Below are 20,435 nucleotides of genomic sequence, written 5' to 3' on the forward strand. Positions count from 1 at the left end.
TCCGCAGTCTCGCCCTCGTCCCAGGGGTCCGCAGTCTCGCTTTCCTCCCAGGGGTCCGCAGCCTCGCTTTCCTCCCAGGGGCCCGCAGTCTCGCCCTCCTCCCAGGGGTCCGCAGTCTCGCCCTCCTCCCAGGGGTCCGCAGTCTCGCCCTCGTCCAGACGGCATTGGCTTCAGCCCCTTCTCATTTCAATATTCCTCAGAGGAGGAAGACATAGATGGAGTCTGGAGAAAGCGCTGGAAATGTCGCACTGTGGCAGAATACAGACCCCTGGACGCGGCCGCCCATCCTGCATCTCACAAGAGCAGGTGTCTCTGCGGCAGGGACGGGGGGACACACAGCGCAGCCGGGGGCGGCCATCTTGGTACACCCAACAAGAAGTTGATGGCTTCAGCGGGCGCGGGACGGGCGCAGGTCACTGTGCGGCCACATGTATACACCTGAGGACGCGCGGACAGGACATCCACTTCTAGGAAGGGCTCAGGCTCCGCTCTCCACCACCGCGGGCAGCAGACGGTTAATGTTCCCCGACACGTGATATGGGCGGGCCTGAACTAGGAAGTGTGGACACGCCCCTCAGCTGCTGCCGGTCACTGAGGAGAGAAGAGCAACAGGACGGAGGTAACCGAGCAACGGAGAGAGACCCCCGGAGACACGGGGGTGAGGAGGGAGAGACCCCCGGAGACACGGGGGTGAGGAGGGGGAGTGAGACCCCCGGAGACACGGGGGTGAGGAGGGGGAGAGACCCCCGGAGACACGGGGGTGAGGAGGGGGAGAGACCCCCGGAGACACAGGGGTGAGGAGGGAGAGAGACCCCCGGAGACACGGGGGTGAGGAGGGGGAGAGACCCCCGGAGACACGGGGGTGAGGAGGGGGAAAGACCCCCGGAGACACGGGGGTGAGGAGGGAGAGAGACCCCCGGAGACACGGGGGTGAGGAGGGAGAGAGACCCCCGGAGACACGGGGGTGAGGAGGGGGAGAGAGACCCCCGGAGACACGGGGGTGAGGAGGGGGAGAGACCCCCGGAGACACGGGGGTGAGGAGGGGGAGAGAGACCCCCGGAGACACAGGGGTGAGGAGGGAGAGAGACCCCCGGGGACACAGGGGTGAGGAGGGGGAGAGACCCCCGGAGACACGGGGGTGAGGAGGGGGAGAGACCCCCGGAGACACAGGGGTGAGGAGGGGGAGAGACCCCCGGAGACACGGGGGTGAGGAGGGGGAAAGACCCCCGGAGACACGGGGGTGAGGAGGGAGAGAGACCCCCGGAGACACGGGGGTGAGGAGGGGGAGAGACCCCCGGAGACACAGGGGTGAGGAGGGGGAGAGAGACCCCCGGAGACACAGGGGTGAGGAGGGGGAGAGAGACCCCCGGAGACACAGGGGTGAGGAGGGGGAGAGAGACCCCCGGAGACACAGGGGTGAGGAGGGGGAGAGAGACCCCCGGAGACACAGGGGTGAGGAGGGGGAGAGAGACCCCCGGAGACACAGGGGTGAGGAGGGGGAGAGAGACCCCCGGAGACACAGGGGTGAGGAGGGGGAGAGAGACCCCCGGAGACACAGGGGTGAGGAGGGGGAGAGAGACCCCCGGAGACACAGGGGTGAGGAGGGGGAGACCGACCCCCGGAGACACAGGGGTGAGGAGGGGGAGACCGACCCCCGGAGACACAGGGGTGAGGAGGGGGAGACCGACCCCCGGAGACACAGGGGTGAGGAGGGGGAGAGAGACCCCCGGAGACACAGGGGTGAGGAGGGGGAGAGAGACCCCCGGAGACACAGGGGTGAGGAGGGGGAGAGAGACCCCCGGAGACACAGGGGTGAGGAGGGGGAGAGAGACCCCCGGAGACACAGGGGTGAGGAGGGGGAGACCGACCCCCGGAGACACGGGGGTGAGGAGGGGGAGACCGACCCCCGGAGACACGGGGGTGAGGAGGGGGAGAGACCCCCGGAGACACGGGGGTGAGGAGGGGGAGAGACCCCCGGAGACACGGGGGTGAGGAGGGGGAGAGACCCCCGGAGACACGGGGGTGAGGAGGGAGCAGGGTGACACCCCCCCTCCCGAGACATCTTCACCTCATGTCTCCAGGTTACCCCCTCACCTCTGGGATTTGGGGTGAGGAGGGCGTGTGACTCTTGGATTTGGGGTGTGGGGGGGGTGACTGGGATTTGGGGTGAGGAGGGCGGGTGACTCTTGGATTTGGGGTGTGTGGGGGTGTGACTGGGATTTGCGGTGAGGAGGGCGGGTGACTCTTGGATTTGGGGTGTGGGGGGTGTGACTGGGATTTGGGGTGAGGAGGGCGGGTGACTCTTGGATTTGGGGTGTGGGGGGGGTGACTGGGATTTGGGGTGAGGAGGGCGGGTGACTCTTGGATTTGGGGTGTGGGGGGGGTGACTGAGATTTGGGGTGAGGAGGGCGGGTGACTCTTGGATTTGGGGTGTGGGGGTGTGACTGGGATTTGGGGTGAGGAGGGCGGGTGACTCTTGGATTTGGGGTGTGGGGGGGGTGACTGAGATTTGGGGTGAGGAGGGCGGGTGACTCTTGGATTTGGGGTGTGGGGGGGGTGACTGGGATTTGGGGTGAGGAGGGCGGGTGACTCTTGGATTTGGGGTGTGTGTGGGGGGGGGTGACTGGGATTTGGGGTGAGGAGGGCGAGTGACTCTTGGATTTGGGGTGTGGGGGGGGGGGTGTGACTGGGATTTGGGGTGAGGAGGGCGTGTGACTCTTGGATTTGGGGTGTGGGGGTGTGACTGGGATTTGGGGTGAGGAGGGCGGGTGACTCTTGGATTTGGGGTGTGGGGGGTGTGACTGGGATTTGGGGTGAGGAGGGCGGGTGACTCTTGGATTTGGGGTGTGGGGGGGGTGACTGAGATTTGGGGTGAGGAGGGCGGGTGACTCTTGGATTTGGGGTGTGGGGGGGGTGACTGGGATTTGGGGTGAGGAGGGCGGGTGACTCTTGGATTTGGGGTGTGTGTGGGGGGGGGTGACTGGGATTTGGGGTGAGGAGGGCGAGTGACTCTTGGATTTGGGGTGTGTGTGGGGGGGGGTGACTGGGATTTGGGGTGAGGAGGGCGTGTGACTCTTGGATTTGGGGTGTGGGGGGGTGACTGGGATTTGGGGTGAGGAGGGCGGGTGACTCTTGGATTTGGGGTGTGGGGGGGTGACTGGGATTTGGGGTGAGGAGGGCGGGTGACTCTTGGATTTGGGGTGTGGGGGGGAGGTGACTGTGATTTGGGGTGAGGAGGGCGGGTGACTTGCATTTGGGGTGTGTGGGGGGTGACTGGGATTTGGGGTGAGGAGGGCGTGTGACTCTTGGATTTGGGGTGGGGGGGGGGGGGGTGACTGGGATTTGGGGTGAGGCTGCGGGTGGTGCAGATGTCACTAATCCTTTTTTCGGCTGTCAGTAGGGGCGGCTTTGTCTGATGGAGCGTCGCTCTGGTGCCCGCTGCGCTCTCCGGATGTTTGACGTTTGGCCTCTATAGCAAAGGCAGCAGCTATGAACGGAGTCAGGAAAAAGAGGGCGACCCGGAGCGGGGGAGACGCGGAGGACGTTCTGTGCTGCTGCGAGTACATCAACCAGAAGGGAGAGAGGAGTCACCTGGCCGCCTGTCTGTGCGACTGCGAGGACCTGGACGAGGCCTGTGACAGGTGAGCGACACCCACAGCGCACGGCCCCCTGAAAGCAGACCCCAAGACCCGGACACAGCAGAAGTGTAAGGTCCACAGGAAACCCAAAGGCTTGACTGCGGAGACTGATAATGGAAAGACTCATAAGTCTCTGTGCACATACATTACTGATCCTGAGTTACCTCCTGTATTATACTCCAGAGCTGCACTCACTATTCTGCTGGTGCAGTCACTGTGTACATACATTACATTACTGATCCTGAGTTACCTCCTGTATTATACTCCAGAGCTGCACTCACTATTCTGCTGGTGCAGTCACTGTGTACATACATTACATTACTGATCCTGAGTTACCTCCTGTATTATACTCCAGAGCTGCACTCACTATTCTGCTGGTGCAGTCACTGTGCACATACATTACATTACTGATCCTGAGTTACCTCCTGTATTATACTCCAGAGCTGCACTCACTATTCTGCTGGTGCAGTCACTGTGTACATACATTACATTACTGATCCTGAGTTACCTCCTGTATTATACTCCAGAGCTGCACTCACTATTCTGCTGGTGCAGTCACTGTGCACATACATTACATTACTGATCCTGAGTTACCTCCTGTATTATACTCCAGAGCTGCACTCACTATTCTGCTGGTGCAGTCACTGTGTACATACATTACATTACTGATCCTGAGTTACCTCCTGTATTATACTCCAGAGCTGCACTTACTATTCTGCTGGTGCAGTCACTGTGTACATACATTACATTACTGATCGTGAGTTACCTCCTGTATTATACTCCAGAGCTGCGCTTACTATTCTGCTGGTGCAGTCACTGTGCACATACATTACATTACTGATCCTGAGTTACCTCCTGTATTATACTCCAGAGCTGCACTCACTATTCTGCTGGTGCAGTCACTGTGTACATACATTACATTACTGATCCTGAGTTACCTCCTGTATTATACTCCACAGCTGCACTCACTATTCTGCTGGTGCAGTCACTGTGTACATACATTACATTACTGATCCTGAGTTACCTCCTGTATTATCCTCCAGAGCTGCACTCACTATTCTGCTGGTGCAGTCACTGTGTACATACATTACTGATCCTGAGTTACCTCCTGTATTATCCTCCAGAGCTGCACTCACTATTCTGCTGGTGCAGTCACTGTGTACATACATTACTGATCCTGAGTTACCTCCTGTATTATACTCCAGAGCTGCACTCACTATTCTGCTGGTGCAGTCACTGTGTACATACATTACATTACTGATACTGAGTTACCTCCTGTACTATACTCCAGAGCTGCACTCACTATTCTGCTGGTGCAGTCACTGTGTACATACATTACATTACTGATCCTGAGTTACCTCCTGTATTATCCTCCAGAGCTGCACTCGCTATTCTGCTGGTGCAGTCACTGTGTACATACATTACTGATCCTGAGTTACCTCCTGTATTATACCCCAGAGCTGCACTCACTATTCTGCTGGTGCAGTCACTGTGTACATACATTACATTACTGATCCTGAGTTATATCCTGTATTATACTCCAGAGCTGCACTCACTATTCTGCTGGCTTTAGAGCTGCTAGTTCAGTATTGCTTTGCCTCCAGGCTCCTGTTCCTCCACCTGCCCCCACATTAGGGCGCTTCATGCTTGCTGACTGTTTCCACAGCTGGATTGTGCGTCCGGTCCCCAGCAGTGAGCCCTCGGTCCGGTTCTTTGGGTCTCATGTCCTTCTCTTCTTCCTCCAGATGGATCACCTGTAGGTCTCTGCAGCCGGAGGTCTTGGGGAGGGTGATGGACACTGCGTCTGATCGTTTCCGTGTCCCGTGGATTCGTGGTGCCAGGAAGGTTAACCTGAGCGTCCTGCCCCCGCTGGTTGTGCTGCCCATCTCCCTGCACGTGGCAGCTTTCCATGTCCTCCTGGGGGTGGTGGTCCTCGGCTCGCTGCCCATACTGGTGCTCTGGTATTATCGGCTGACGCACCGGAGAAAGGGGCAGACCCTCCTCTTCCTCAGCCTCGCCCTCTTCTCTCTGGGATACATGTATTATCACTTTGTGCGGGAGGTTCTCCTGAAGGGCCACGTCGGCTGGGGCCACTTCTGCGCCATCTCCTGCGGCCTGCTGCTGACCCTCCTGTGTCTGGCAAAAGCAAAGCGGGATCCCGGCTACCTCAACAAAAGCACATGCAGCACCCGGGGGGCAACAAGGGGCAGGACAGAGGCAGCTAACGGGGTCTGGAAATCTGAGGACGGGGGTCCGGAGGAAAAGCTACATCTACCCACAGAGAAGAACTGGTGTCCGATCTGCCAAGTCCTAAGAACCCCACGAAGCGGCCACTGCAGGATATGCGGGAGCTGTGTCCAGAGGCTGGACCACCACTGCGTCTGGTAAGTGGGGGCCAGGTAACCAGGCATAGGGCGGTATAGTATATTACTGTACATAGGGGCAGTATTATAGCAGTTATATTCTTGTACATAGCAGTATTATAGCAGTTATATTCTTGTATATAGGGGGCAGTATTATAGTAGTTATATTCTTGTACATAGGGGCAGTATTATAGTAGTTATATTCTTGTACATAGGGGGCAGTATTATAGTAGTTATATTCTTGTACATAGGGGGCAGTATTATAGTAGTTATATTCTTGTACATAGGGGGCAGTATTATAGTAGTTATATTCCTGTACATAGGGGGCAGTATTATAGTAGTTATATTCTTGTACATAGGGGGCAGTATTATAGTAGTTATATTCTTGTACATAGGGGGCAGTATTATAGTAGTTATATTCTTGTATATAGGGGGCAGTATTATAGTAGTTATATTCTTGTACATAGGGGCAGTATTATAGTAGTTATATTCCTGTACATAGGGGGCAGTATTATAGTAGTTATATTCCTGTACATAGGGGGCAGTATTATAGTAGTTATATTCTTGTACATAGGGGGCAGTATTATAGTAGTTATATTCCTGTACATAGGGGCAGTATTATAGTAGTTATATTCTTGTACATAGGGGGCAGTATTATAGTAGTTATATTCTTGTATATAGGGGGCAGTATTATAGTAGTTATATTCTTGTACATAGGGGGCAGTATTATAGTAGTTATATTCTTGTACATAGGGGGCAGTATTATAGTAGTTATATTCCTGTACATAGGGGCAGTATTATAGTAGTTATATTCTTGTACATAGGGGCAGTATTATAGTAGTTATATTCTTGTACATAGGGGGCAGTATTATAGTAGTTATATTCTTGTACATAGGGGGCAGTATTATAGTAGTTATATTCTTGTACATAGGGGGCAGTATTATAGTAGTTATATTCCTGTACATAGGGGGCAGTATTATAGTAGTTATATTCTTGTACATAGGGGGCAGTATTATAGTAGTTATATTCCTGTACATAGGGGCAGTATTATAGTAGTTATATTCTTGTACATAGGGGGCAGTATTATAGTAGTTATATTCTTGTATATAGGGGGCAGTATTATAGTAGTTATATTCTTGTACATAGGGGCAGTATTATAGTAGTTATATTCTTGTACATAGGGGGCAGTATTATAGTAGTTATATTCTTGTACATAGGATCAGTATTATAGTAGTTATATTCATGTTTATAGGGAGCAGTATTATAGTAGTTATATTCTTGTACATAGGAGCAGTATTATAGTAGTTATATTCCTGTACATAGGGGGCAGTATTATAGTAGTTATATTCTTGTACATAGGGGGCAGTATTATAGTAGTTATATTCTTGTACATAGGGGGCAGTATTATAGTAGTTATATTCCTGTACATAGGGGCAGTATTATAGCAGTTATATTCTTGTACATAGGGGGCAGTATTATAGTAGTTCTATTCTTGTCCATAGGAGAGGATAGACGTGTGTTTGTGAGCTCTCAGCAGGGCGGAGGCCATGGCCTCAGACCCAGGTGGAGGGGAGGGGAGCTGGGCTGATGATCCAGGAGAAGTCCACAGTCTGGAGTGTGGCCTGCAGCATGGATCTGATGGTGGTGGAGAAGTGGAAATGGTGGCTGGTGAGTCCTTGAAACCTGAGTGCAATATTTCTGGATTAAGTTCCAAAGATACAAGGAAAAGTATTTTTAAGTTGGAAATGCAAATTAGCAGACTAAAAAGAGAAATTAGTAATGAGAGTGATCCAAAACTGAAGCTGATGAAATGTGAGTGCCTGGATGACTGTACACGTGAGCTGGCGATGCAGAAAGAAAGACTGGAGAAGAACCTGACCTCTGTGACCAGAGTGGAGACACGGACTAAGGAAAAACAAAGGGAATCCAGAGCCCAGAGTGTAAAGAGACAGCGCTTCATTAAATCAAAGGACAAAGACTATGAGACTGTGTATGACATTGTGAGTCAGGGGAATCCGGTGAGGAGCGCGGCATTAATATCAGGGGCGCAATGTGAGCGGTCAGAGACATCCGAAAATGCTGCAGAGCAATGTGTGTCAGCAAATGATGGGTTAACTGCAGAGCCATGTGTGTCAGCACAAGAGGGGTTAACTGCAGAGCACTCTGTGTGCAGCAATGAAATGAACATTATTCCTGCTACTGAGAATGGAAGTACACCTTGTACAGAGACAGTAGGTGAGACCCCGCTCGGCATAGTGAGTGAGACCCCGCTCGGCATAGTGAGTGAGACACCGCTCGGCATAGTGAGTAAGACACCGCTCGGCATAGTGAGTGAGACCCCGCTCAGCATAGTGAGTGAGACCCCGCTCAGCATAGTGAGTGAGACCCCGCTCAGCATAGTGAGTGAGACCCCGCTCAGCATAGTGAGTGAGACACCACTCGGCATAGTGAGTGAGACCCCGCTCAGCACAGTAAGTGAGACCCCGCTCAGCACAGTAAGTGAGACCCCGCTCAGCACAGTAAGTGAGACCCCGCTCAGCACAGTAAGTGAGACCCCGCTCAGCACAGTAAGTGAGACCCCGCTCAGCACAGTAAGTGAGATCCCGCTCAGCACAGTAAGTGAGACCCCGCTCGGCACGGTGGGTGGGACCCCGCGGACCCCGCTCGGCATGGTGGGTGAGACCCCGCTCGGCATGGTGGGTGAGACCCCGCTCGGCACGGTGGGTGAGACCCTAGGCAATATGATTGAGACCGCGCTCAGTGGTGCTAGTAATGAAGACCTTCTGGCAGCAGAAAGTATAATGGACTCTCGGCCGTCTGTGGCAGTAAGTGGCGACAATATCGTGGTATTAATGGATTCCGGATCGTCGGTGTTAGACAATGGAGATAATATTGTGCAGCAGTTGGGGCTGGTGGACTCTCTGCCATGTAATGTGCAACAGTCGGGGCTGGTGGACTCTCTGCCATGTAATGTGCAGCAGCAATCAGTAGTGGAGTTAGCCATGTTTGCAGCACAATCGGGGTCCAGTAATCATAAGGCCGGGGAGAGCGGCAGCACTGAGCCGCCTGCAGCTGAGAATCCCAGCACCGATACGCCTGTGAATGGGGAAAATGCTGGCTCTAACCCATCTGACGACCAGCATCAGCCCAGGAGACTGTTCTCCAATGTCACAAGACTAGTGAACCCTCCACCTCAAAGAATAAATGCTGTGAGGATCAAGTACACCGGGCCAGAGGAGAAGATCCCTTCCAGAATCTATATTGGTAAAGTCCTTCTGAAAGGTTTCATGAAGTTTCAGGCGTCTGAAATCCATGCTCTGATACACGTTCCCCCCAGCAGAGTCTTTGATGTCAGTTTTAAGCTGCAGTATGATCTGGATGCGTTCTGGAGCATCTATAATGACACCAGAGATGATAAGATCTGGGATGACCTCTACTGTATCCAGCTGTCTAAGCCGCAGGAGGTAACGGCCACTGTCCTGTTCCGGTCTGAGGTGGTGGCACTGGCGGATCTACAGCACTGGCTGAGTCGGCAGTGTATGGTGAAAAGTCATCCTGAGAAGATCTATGATGAGGAACAGTTGTGGAATGGAGGCTATACGGTGAAGATTCAGCTCCTACAACAGAATGGTGTGACCTGTCATCTGCCGCACTCCTTCTATTTGGGCTCCGAGAGGGGGATATGCTACTACCCTGGTCAGCCACGTCGGTGCCATAAATGTGGAGGCCGTCACCTCGCCATGAACTGTTCTCGTGTGAAGTGCTCCTTATGTGGACAGTTGGGGCATGTAAAGAGCGAGTGTACAGGACCTGTCATCTGTAACCTGTGCTCAGAATCAGGGCACACATTCAGGGAATGTCCTTTTGCTGAACATAATCAATATAATGATCAGATCTTCCCAGTACCTATGGAGGAAGGTCAGGAAGATGTTGCCAGAGGTCTTGATGTTGTCCCTGAAGTCGGCAATGATCGTGATAGCAGTCTTAATGTCACTGAATCAGCTCCAGAGTCTGTGATACCACCAAAGAAAGCTGTTCTGCAAAGACCACCAGCCACTGAAAAAAAGTCTACGGTACCACCAGTCATTGAAGACACCCCTAAGGTGCTATCAACTCCTAACCTACCATCAATTAATCAAGAAGGGGCTAAATGGCCATCAGTCACTAAAGGAAGAACAAAAATCCTTCCAGTCAAAACTAAACTGTCAGTCATTAAAGGAAAATCTAAAGTGTTTAAAAAGCCTTATGTCAAACCGCCCAGTCCCCGGGCTAGTACTTCTGCAGAATCAGTTGGACTGGGCACTTCGTCCAGTGTCGATGACGAAGGTTTCGTTACCGTAAAAAGGAAAAATATTGCTGCGAATCCTTCCAGAAAAATAAAAACTGTACAGAAGACTTCTGAGCCTCCGGATTTATCAGTCAGTCCTGGACGTTATAGTGTACTGGGAGAAGGACCGGAAGAAGAGACACAAATGGAGCAAAGTCCTTCATATGTTCCTGAAAGTGACTCTCATGAGGTGGATCCTGTTTCCCCAGTGTCCACAAAGAGGTGGGGAACTACAGGTGACAGCAGTGGAAGGAGGAAGAAGACCAGGAAGTCTAAGTGATCTAGATGCGGCTGAGGATAAGCTCTATTAATGTGAACAGTGTAAGGACCAGGAACCGGCGGCAGGCTATATACCAGCGTCTGTCTGATGAGAGATCCGATGTCTTCTTTTTACAGGAGACATATTTGAAGAGTAATGCCCATGTGTATGCAGCTAAGAGAGACTGGAGACTCGGGCCGTCATTCTGGTCCTTCGGTCTGGAGAGGAATGACGGTGTGGGGATCCTCTTTAATACTATGGATGTTCATGTGAATAGAGTCTTGGAGATCTGTCCGGGCCGATGTCTGATGCTGGACTTTACGCTGGACTCCGTCCATTATAGAGCCATAAATATTTATGCTCCGCAGACCAGAAAGGAGCGGAGGGAGTTATTTGATCATCTGAAGTCATATTGTTTTACTTCAAAAGTATTCCTATTGTGTGGAGACTTTAATAATGTGTCATGTAATGTGGACCGAACCAGTAGTCACAAGAGACTGAGATATGATGAGACCTTTCTTAATAATATAGTCCAGCAAGCCCATCTAGTAGACCCTTTTAGAACCCATCATACCAGTAAGACGTTCACTTACCATAAAGCCGGTAATGCCAGTAGAATAGACCGGGTGTATATAAAGAGAGAGGTGAGAAGTTCTCAGTACAGGATCAGCCCTCTGGAGTACTCCGACCATTGTATGGTGAGCGTGACACTGGATTCGGACGGCACTGGGGTGTGTGGTAAGGGGTACTGGAAGATGAATAGCTCCGTAATTCAGGGGCCAGGGTTTAGAGATGCCTTTACCACCTATTATAATGAGCGGAGGACCACGCAGTGTATGTGTGAGGACACAGCTGAGTGGTGGGAAATCATGAAAAGTGACATCAAGCAGTTTATTATACGGGCAGCTAAAAGACGAAGTAATGTGGAGTATATGAGATACTCGGCCTTGAGACTACAATTGAGCAGGCTATATAGCAGGATGAATGGTGGAGAGGAGGTGGACAGCCGGAACGTTAGCCAGATAAAGCGGAGTATGAGAGAGTTACAGTACGATCGCCTCAAGTCTCTCAAGGCAGAGGGACAGTTTGATAGTTGGGGTGTCCATACTCCGGACCCCTTTATAGCTTGTAAGAACAGAGTCAGTAAGAAGCTAATGACCGGCTTGTTGGATGAGAATGGGGTGGAGCAGTCAGATCAGGAGAAAGTCCATAACATCATTGGGGACTATTATAGAGATCTGTATAAAGGGGTCCAGATCAGAGAGGATGGCATTAAAGACTATCTGAAGGGGACGTCTCGGACAACGTTAGACCCTGTACAGGCGGAGAGTATGGCCAGGCCCATAACTGAGGAGGAGGTAAAAAGGAGCATTGACTCCTTAAAGCCCAACAAGAGCCCGGGGCTGGACGGCCTGACCAGTGAGTTCTATAGGGGGTTTAGGGCCTTGTTGGCTCCAGATCTGGTGCAGGTCTATAATGAGTGTCTCTCTGCTGGGAAGCTCACCCAGTCCCAGTATAAATCTGTTCTGGTCCTTCTGGCAAAAAAGGGAAATCTAAAAGATCTAAAGAACTGGCGTCCCCTGTCTTTACTGAATACGGATTATAAAATCCTGGCTAAGATCTTGTATTTTCGGCTGAGTGAGGTGGCGGGTGAGCTGCTCATCGCCAACCAGACGTGTGGTGTGAAGGGTCGCACTATAGAGGACTCATTACTGCTGGTGAGAGAGGCCGTGACGTATATTAAGCAGCACAATATGGGAGCGTATATTGTGGGGTTAGACCAGAGTAAGGCCTTTGATAGAGTCCATCATGGCTACTTGTATGAGGTGTTGTCGCATTATGGTCTTCCCATGCAGTTTGTGCAGTGGTTGCAGGTTCTGTATAAGGAGGCCATTAGTCTGCCGCTGATTAATGGCCATTTGGCCGAGCCTTTCAGGATTATGTCGGGGGTGAGGCAGGGTTGTCCTCTCAGCCCTTTGTTGTATGTCTTCAGTCTAGATCCTTTCCTTAGAAAGTTGCAGGACCATAGAGATTTTACAGGGTTGAGGTGTCACCTGCAGAGTAAAGTGGAGGATGTGAAGTTCTGCGCTTACGCGGATGATGTCGGTCGTGGTGACTTCTAGAAAAGACTGTGCGGCTCTACAGCAGGAGATTGCAGCTTTCTCCCATGTGTCTAATTCCTCTGTGAACATGGAGAAGAGCGGGGCTCTATGGTTGGGGGATGACCAGAATGTCTTCTCTGTGCCCTTTAGGGTAAGAAAAGGCATACATAAATTCTGCATAACGATAGAAAATAGTCAGCACAATATAATATATTATGCAGAAAAAGGACCACGGATAAAGACCAAATCGCTAATACAATAGAACAAACAAGAGGAACAAAAGGCGATCAATTAGGTCTATTTATTTTTATTATGAATAAAAGTGCGGACAGGTGGGGGGAGTCAAACCCGGTATACATCACTTACAGTCAACATGCACCAATTGTGCCAGGTATTATAAACAAGTCAAGATTGTGAATAAATATGTACCATCAAAGTTACAATACAATCTGCATAGGGTAAAAATTCATCACAATATCCCTTACTGATTAACTGGGACTCGCTCATCCATATATGCACATATAGAAAACACGATATTAAAGTTCATTGGAGATCACATGAACTACTCCAAGTACAATTATAAACCTGTACCAAGGTGACTCTAATTATCCTCTCTATATACGCATGGGAACCGTGAAATTTCAACTATAATTCCAAGCGCAGAGCACGGAGCAATTCATGAGGATAGCACAATTCTCTAGTAAGTTGACAGAAACCACGTGCCCAAAAGCTTAGGCTTCCATGGATTTCTATGAGAATGGTGATAGAGCAATTGCCCTTTAGGACAGTTCAGGGTCAGATAAAGATTTTGGGAGTTGTGTTTGGTGCTGTAGACGATGGGAAGGTGAACTGGGAAGAGAGGTTGTCGGTGTGCGAGCAGAAGGTGCGGAGCTGGAAGCACTGGAGGATGACGTATCAGGAGAAGATCCGTCTGCTGAAGACGTTCCTGCTCCCGCTCTTCCTCTATATCAGTGTGGTGTTCCCGGTGCCTGATACGTTACTCCCTAGGCTCACCAATGTTTTCTTCCACTTTTTATGGGGTAACCGAGTGAATGTGGTCAGGAGAAATATTGTCTATCTCCACTATGAGGAGGGCGGCCTCTCCATGCCATGCCCCGAGCTCTTCTTTAATCTCTTGTTCTTGATGAAAAACTTCTCATTTTGTAAAAAGTTAGAGAAGACGCCGTGGTCTTGGTTGTTTAAGAGACAGATTCAGCAGTTTGTGTCGGTGTGGTCGGTAGGAGACCCCATCAAGAGGATCTCCGGGCGCATAAAGAATAACGTGTCTTGGTATGGTGTCCATGTAATAAGTAAGATCATCAGATGGAAGATCCTGTATGATGATGTTAAGCAGATCAGTAGGAAGGAACTGTACAAAAATCTTCTATCCTCTCACTTCAGAGCCCAAATACAACTGAAGGGTGCTCCACATCTAGACGTAAAATGGGCGGCAAAAACCCTGCGAGACCCCAGAGTTCCCCCTCATATGAGAGATGTAGCTTGGTTGGGGATGCATGGTAAAATGTACGTCCGAGATAATCTGAAGTGTAGGAATGTATCAGACAGATCCTGTCCTAGAGATGAGTGCCCCAATGTACAGGAGACCATGGAGCATCTGCTGCTGGAGTGTCCCTTCAGTATTCAAGTGTGGGAGTCTGTGTCTAGGTCGCTAAAGTTACCGCACCTGGTGGGACAGTCGTACCCTCAGCTGCTGTACGGAGACTTCCAGCCGGGGCTCAGGGCTTACAGCAGAAGCTCCCTGTATATCATAAATGTGGTGACCATCTACCATCTGTGGTGTGCGCGGTGCTGCCTGCTCATCAATAAGGAGATCCTGTCCTGTGAGAACGTCAGGTGTAAGATCCTAGAAAGTCTCAAGACCGTGTATAAGAAAGATATACAGAGGACAATAGGGAACCTGAGCTGGAGGAACATTCATGTGTCAGGATTCATTACTGAGACCTAATGTTTTGTGAAGGTGAAATCACTTCAATATTTCTTGTATTTCTTGTATTTTATGATTTAAATGTAAATATTTTGTAAATTTTGGTTGGCAATTTTAAATAAAAAGATCATTATAGTAGTTATATTCTTGTATATAGGGGGTAGTATTATAGTAGTTATATTCTTGTACATAGGGGGCAGTATTATAGTAGTTATATTCTTGTATATAGGGGGTAGTATTATAGTAGTTATATTCTTGTACATAGGGGGCAGTATTATAGTAGTTACGGTATATTCTTGTATATAGGGGCAGTATTATAGTAGTTATATTCTTGTACATAGGGGGCAGTATTATAGTAGTTATATTCTTGTACATAGGGGCAGTATTATAGTAGTTATATTCCTGTACATAGGGGGCAGTATTATAGTAGTTATATTCTTGTACATAGGGGCAGTATTATAGTAGTTATATTCTTGTATATAGGGGCAGTATTATAGTAGTTATATTCTTGTATATAGGGGCAGTATTATAGTAGTTATATTCTTGTATATAGGGGGCAGTATTATAGTAGTTATATTCTTGTACATAGGGGGGCAGTATTATAGTAGTTATATTCTTGTACATAGGAGCAGTATTATAGTAGTTATATTCTTGCACATAGGGGCAGTATTATAGTAGTTATATTCTTGTACATATGGGCAGTATTATAGTAGTTATATTCTTGTATATAGGAGCAGTATTATAGCAGTTATATTCTTGTACATAGGAGCAGTATTATAGTAGTTATATTCTTGTGTATATAGGGAGCAGTATTATAGCAGTTATATTCTTGTACATAGGGGCAGTATTATAGCAGTTATATTCTTGTATATAGGGGGCAGTATTATAGCAGTTGTATTCTTGTGTTTTGCAGGATTAATAACTGTATTGGATCTGGGAACCACAGATCCTTCCTTTTGCTCCTTGTGGTTTTCCAGTTCACCTCTGTGTACGGTATGGCGGTGACGCTCGGCGCTGTGTGTCCGGAGCGCAGTGTGTTCGGTGCCTTATTTTACTGCCCGGGGGTCTATGATCAGTACAGGTAATGCATGTTCTCAGGGTTCAGTGTTGGGGGTTCCGTTCTCTCGCTGGCTGGATGCAGATTCCTGCCCCTATATATAAGGTGCTGTATGTATATACATTCCCCCTTTTATTCTATGTTTTGCAGCGCGTCGTTTGCCTTCACGTGTGTGTGGTATTGCGGCATTGTCACGGCCGGTTTGGCTTACCTGCTCCTTATTCAGATACTGAACATCAGCTACAATGTGACGGAGCGGGAGGCGAGGATCGCTCTGCGGGAGGGGAGCGGCCGCTGCCTCCTCGGGGGTCTGGTTGTGGACACGGGAACCTTCAGCCGGGGGTTCCTCCAGAACTGGCTCCTCTTTCTGTCTCTGGACTGTGCGGGGTCAGAGCAGGACCTGCCGGCTCTTGTGTGAGCAGACCACCCCCGGTCAGTGCCTTATCCCTCGGACCACCTTACCTGCCTTTATTCCAAGTGCTCTTTTTCCGGACTTCACAGGATCCGCGGCCGATGTCTCCGGACGCCACAATCCGGTGGTGAATAAAGGCAGACCCCTGTACGGGGGCGAGGGTCTGCAGTCGCCCGATGCTTTGCTTCAGTTCCCCACCTCTGTGCAGATCTCTGCTTGCTGTCAGTGAATGGAAGCCAGATTTGTTTCTGGAACCTGAAATCCTGCTCGTAGACTTTATCATTCACTAAGAAGCAAGCGGAGATCTTACTGGTGAAGCGCTGACGACAAAGTGTATGGGAAAGTAGCAGAACGTCGCTGTAGCCCGGAGCCCCCCTTTATGTCTGTCCTGGGGCGTCCGAGGCCTGATATTATCTGTATCTTGTGTAGTAGTGATGACAATCAGATGTATGAGCGATAAATACGACACTGCCATATCGTAGTATATACTGTCTGTGCCCTCTTCTATTTCAGGACCCCTCCCCCATCCCACTATGACGTCTGCTCCACGGTTAGGCTCGGGCCCTGTTCACATTACCTCCAGCATAGACACTGCGGTCCCATTATGTCATGACGGGCAGTTTTCCTGTACCCCCCCACCTCCCCTAATGAATATTTGGTGCATTTTCCAGCTGCCGTGCGCCAAAACCAGAAATGTGCACAGTCCGGGTCTGGGGGTCTCTGTGACGTCATTTTACTTTTCTGTCTTAGTGGAAAGCAAAGCAGTGGCGATGTATTGGTGTAATGACGACTTCAGCAAAAATCTAACTTCTGCAGCATTTTTACCCCAGAATCGAGAACAATCTGCTTGCTGGATCAGGGGGTGAGTGGTCGCTCCAAGCGTGGACCCCCAGTCTGCGGAGTGTGATACGGAGGCGACAGCAGCAATCTGGAGATAAAATCCAAGCAGAAGACGGCACTCGCAGGGGTCTTATACGCAGTGGGGATGAGAATCTGCACAGCAGGGGACATAGTGAAATGCCCGGGGGTACAGGGACTCGCGGACCCTCACCGGTCTCTGCACATTTTCTTTCCTATAGATGTAATGTGAACAGGGCTTTGGGGGTCACAGGGGTGGTCCTGAGGGCTCTTAAATAAACAATGTTTTATATGCTTGTCCAGTGATGTGTGAGGGGATCATTACTGAACGGGGGCTGTGTGATAAAGGTCCGATCTCTACAACAGGTGAGAGGGGTTCTCTACATCAGGGGTCTTAAACTCGGCCGAGTAGAAGGGCCGCACGTAGAAAGAAAAAAAATTTACTGGACCCAGTGACCTTTTTTTCTATACATCTGTTGAATCTCATTTTTTGAAAATTTTCACTCATTCATTTACGTTTTTATTTGTTTATATATAAAAAGTATTTTTATTGGGGGGAAAAAGTTCATTCTTTATTTTGATTTTTTTTTTTTTTCTTTTACATTTTATTCCCTTCTTGTTTTATAATTACCAACATTTTGTAGTAATTTTTCCATCCTGGTCCCCATTTGCCCCATCCTGTAGTAATATCCCATTATAACATTTAGATACACACAAAAAAGATTCTTCTCACCTGTCCTCCGTTCCCTCGGTGTCCTCGTACCTGCTTCTTGCAGCACGCAGGCACCTAGACCCTGTTATGACCGCTGTCCAGTACACGGGGTCGCCGCCATCAGCGGTTTCCTTCTGGGGAATGATTTGTGGCACTGCTACTCTCCTCATATCTTTACTAATGGCAGCTGCTGCCGGCCAATCAGAAGACACCCATGTTAGCTGCTGGGCTCTGATTGGCCGGCGGCAGCTGCCATTAGTAAAGCTTCTTCTGTGCGTGGTGCTGCAAATTATACTCACCTGCAGGAAAGTGCTATGTATGACACGGGCGCAATCGGCATGGGGTGTAGGTGCCTGCAGGCCGCAAGAAGCAGCCTCTGTGGCCGCATGTCTTGTGATCTACATTGTGTCAAATTAAAGGATCAGTCTGGTCCAGATCCCAGAAGATCCTCTGGAATCTCAGCCATCAGAAAGCGTCCACTGGAGCACAGAAGACGCCGATAGTGGCCATACTTTCCTTACACTGGAGCTGTAGCGTCCTTTGCCTGCCCCCTCCCAGTGACACTTCCTAAAATACCAATGTGTAATCTCAGTATCAAATTCACAGCCTGAAGTGGCTGATAACAGGGAACAATCGCTTCTTTCATCTAATATTCTTCCTTTTCTCACTGCTGATTTCTTGTAAATTATAATTATTCATGCCTTGCTGTGAGGGCAATCAGCTCTCCCTGCGCTAACATCCTAAGGAGATATGAAGAAGCAGAACTGCAGTGTAAAGCATGGAGGAAGAAAAGAGCAATGTACTACATCACTGATTGAACTGGAAATATATTTACAATAAATCTGATCTCACACAGTAACCTCTTCATGTAGCACACTGGTGAGCCGGATGGGGGCCGTGCTTGTGTCAACCCACCCCACCACCATCCCACCCCACCCGATTACTGATACGGCTGTTGCGTAGCGTCCTGTGACTGTTTGCTCAGCTCTACTGCATCGATTATTAATTAGCTCATTTAGACCTGAGGGCGCTGGTGTACTTATTAGACTGGATATATAAAGATGAGATGAAGGTTGTGTTGAGCCCAGGGCAGGGAGATCTAATTAATCCAGGGGGAGTCAGGAAGAAAAGGTGCGGGCGGGCGGTCTTCTGAGACGTCACTGCATGCGATGGTGCAGCTGTGGGCACCGGGTGTCAGACACAGCCAGGCTCCGCCCAGATGCTTGATGACGGTCTCCTCCGATGTATACACAGCTCTGAAGCAGCGCTGTGTATACGGGTCAGGAACTCCTCCAGTCCCGGCCATCGTGTGATCGCGGGGTGCAGGAGACCCCGGTGTGTGGCCGAGAAGATACAATTCCACTGTATCAAAACAAAGCGAAAAACGGACATATTTCCTTAATTTTCCCACTCAGCAAAAACATAAAAAGAGCATGAAAATGACCCAATCACAAAAAGGGTCAAAACTAAACAGATGCACACAAAAAAAAAAAAGTACACATTTTTTCTGCACAAAACAAATAATTTTTGAAGATGTACCTGGTCAGGAACGGGGGTAAATCACCCGAGCCCCTGCCTGGAGTGACTGACAGCCTGCACCCACCCCTGATGTGGGACCGTTATCCGACCTCATTAGCATATGTGACGATGATAATGAACCCTGCAAATAAATCACTTGCTGGAGAAATGGTCGGGACAAGTCCCTGTAATAAGTGCAGGAACATTGTAAAATCTGGGGTCAGGTCCTCACAATGACCCCCCCCCCCCCCCCCCCAGACACCGGAGCTGCTGTGGAGGCCGAGCAATGAGGAAAATACACAGCAAATATCAGCCAGAGGCCGCCGACAACACACAGGACCACGGCAAACCTCGGGGTATAGAGACCGCGTCCCCTGAAATTAGAGAGCTGCAGACAGCAACATACAGACCAGGTCACATATAACTCCATCTACTGCAAAGGCCGAAACCAGCTGCATCCCCCATCACTACAAATGGTATATACTGTATACCAATATCTACAAGTACATGTGTTGCATCCTGTACACCAGAGCTGCACTCACTATTCTGCTGGTGCAGTCACCGTGTACATACATTACATTACTGATCCTGAGTTACCTCCTGTATTATACTCCAGAGCCGCACTCACTATTCTGCTGGTGCAGTCACTGTGTACATACATTACATTACTGATCCTGAGTTACCTCCTGTATTATACTCCAGAGCTGCAATCACTATTCTGCTGGTGCAGTCACTGTGTACATACATTACATTACTGATCCTGAGTTACATCTTGTATTATACTCCAGAGCTGCACTCACTATTCTGCTGGTGCAGTCACTGTGTACATACATTACTGATCCATTTATACTCCAGAGCTGCGCTCACTGTTTTGCTGGTGGAGTATTTGTATTATACAATAATCAGGCATTGTTTCCAGAACATGAAAGTAAAATGTTTTTTTAGTAAAGAATCCTCTTTTTCTAGTGAAGCCTCTGTAGTAGGTTCTGCAGCTGTTTGCTTTCTGCTCTGCAGCTGTCTGCTTTCTGCTCTGCAGGTTGGGTGCGGCGCTCCGGCTGCAGATGATGGAGGTTGTGCTCCGTCTCCTGTCACACGTCTCTATTGTCCGGGCTGAAGTCCGGCAGGATTTCGGCCACCCTCCTCCTCAGCGCGTCTCTTCGCTCCTCCTGTAATCTGCGCTCTCTCATCTCCTCCGGGAGCCGTCTCCACGCTCTGAGCGCGCTCAGCAGGATCCTCCTGGAGGT

The 20,435-nt window shown here is 49.8% G+C and overlaps 2 protein-coding genes across 8 annotated transcripts in view; one reads left to right on the forward strand and one right to left on the reverse strand.

Annotated features, from left to right (window-relative positions):
- Positions 1–516: 516 nt before the first annotated feature.
- On the forward strand, positions 517–16,589 carry ZDHHC23 (zDHHC palmitoyltransferase 23). 7 transcript variants are annotated; one of them, XM_075334887.1, is made up of 5 exons: positions 517–619; positions 3,398–3,641; positions 5,384–6,022; positions 15,548–15,715; positions 15,842–16,589. In XM_075334887.1, exons 2-5 carry the CDS (start codon positions 3,490–3,492, stop codon positions 16,107–16,109), a joined length of 1,227 nt encoding a protein of 408 aa, XP_075191002.1. In that variant the 5' UTR covers positions 517–619; positions 3,398–3,489; the 3' UTR covers positions 16,110–16,589. The 7 variants fall into 7 exon arrangements, with proteins under 7 accessions (XP_075191002.1, XP_075191003.1, XP_075191004.1 ...); XM_075334888.1 differs by having other exon boundaries at positions 3,401–3,641; XM_075334889.1 differs by having other exon boundaries at positions 603–658; positions 3,401–3,641.
- Positions 16,590–19,440: 2,851 nt separating this feature from the next.
- The window catches only part of CCDC191 (coiled-coil domain containing 191), a 29,218-nt gene continuing 28,223 nt past the window's right edge, over positions 19,441–20,435 (reverse strand). The window contains exon 17 of the mRNA XM_075334881.1: positions 19,441–20,427. Within this exon, the coding sequence (XP_075190996.1) occupies positions 20,280–20,427 (148 nt within the window). The 3' untranslated portion in view covers positions 19,441–20,279. The remainder of the gene's footprint in view (positions 20,428–20,435) is intronic.

The sequence above is a fragment of the Anomaloglossus baeobatrachus genome, chromosome 2 (genome assembly GCF_048569485.1).
Source record: "Anomaloglossus baeobatrachus isolate aAnoBae1 chromosome 2, aAnoBae1.hap1, whole genome shotgun sequence".
Taxonomy (NCBI): domain Eukaryota; kingdom Metazoa; phylum Chordata; class Amphibia; order Anura; family Aromobatidae; genus Anomaloglossus; species Anomaloglossus baeobatrachus.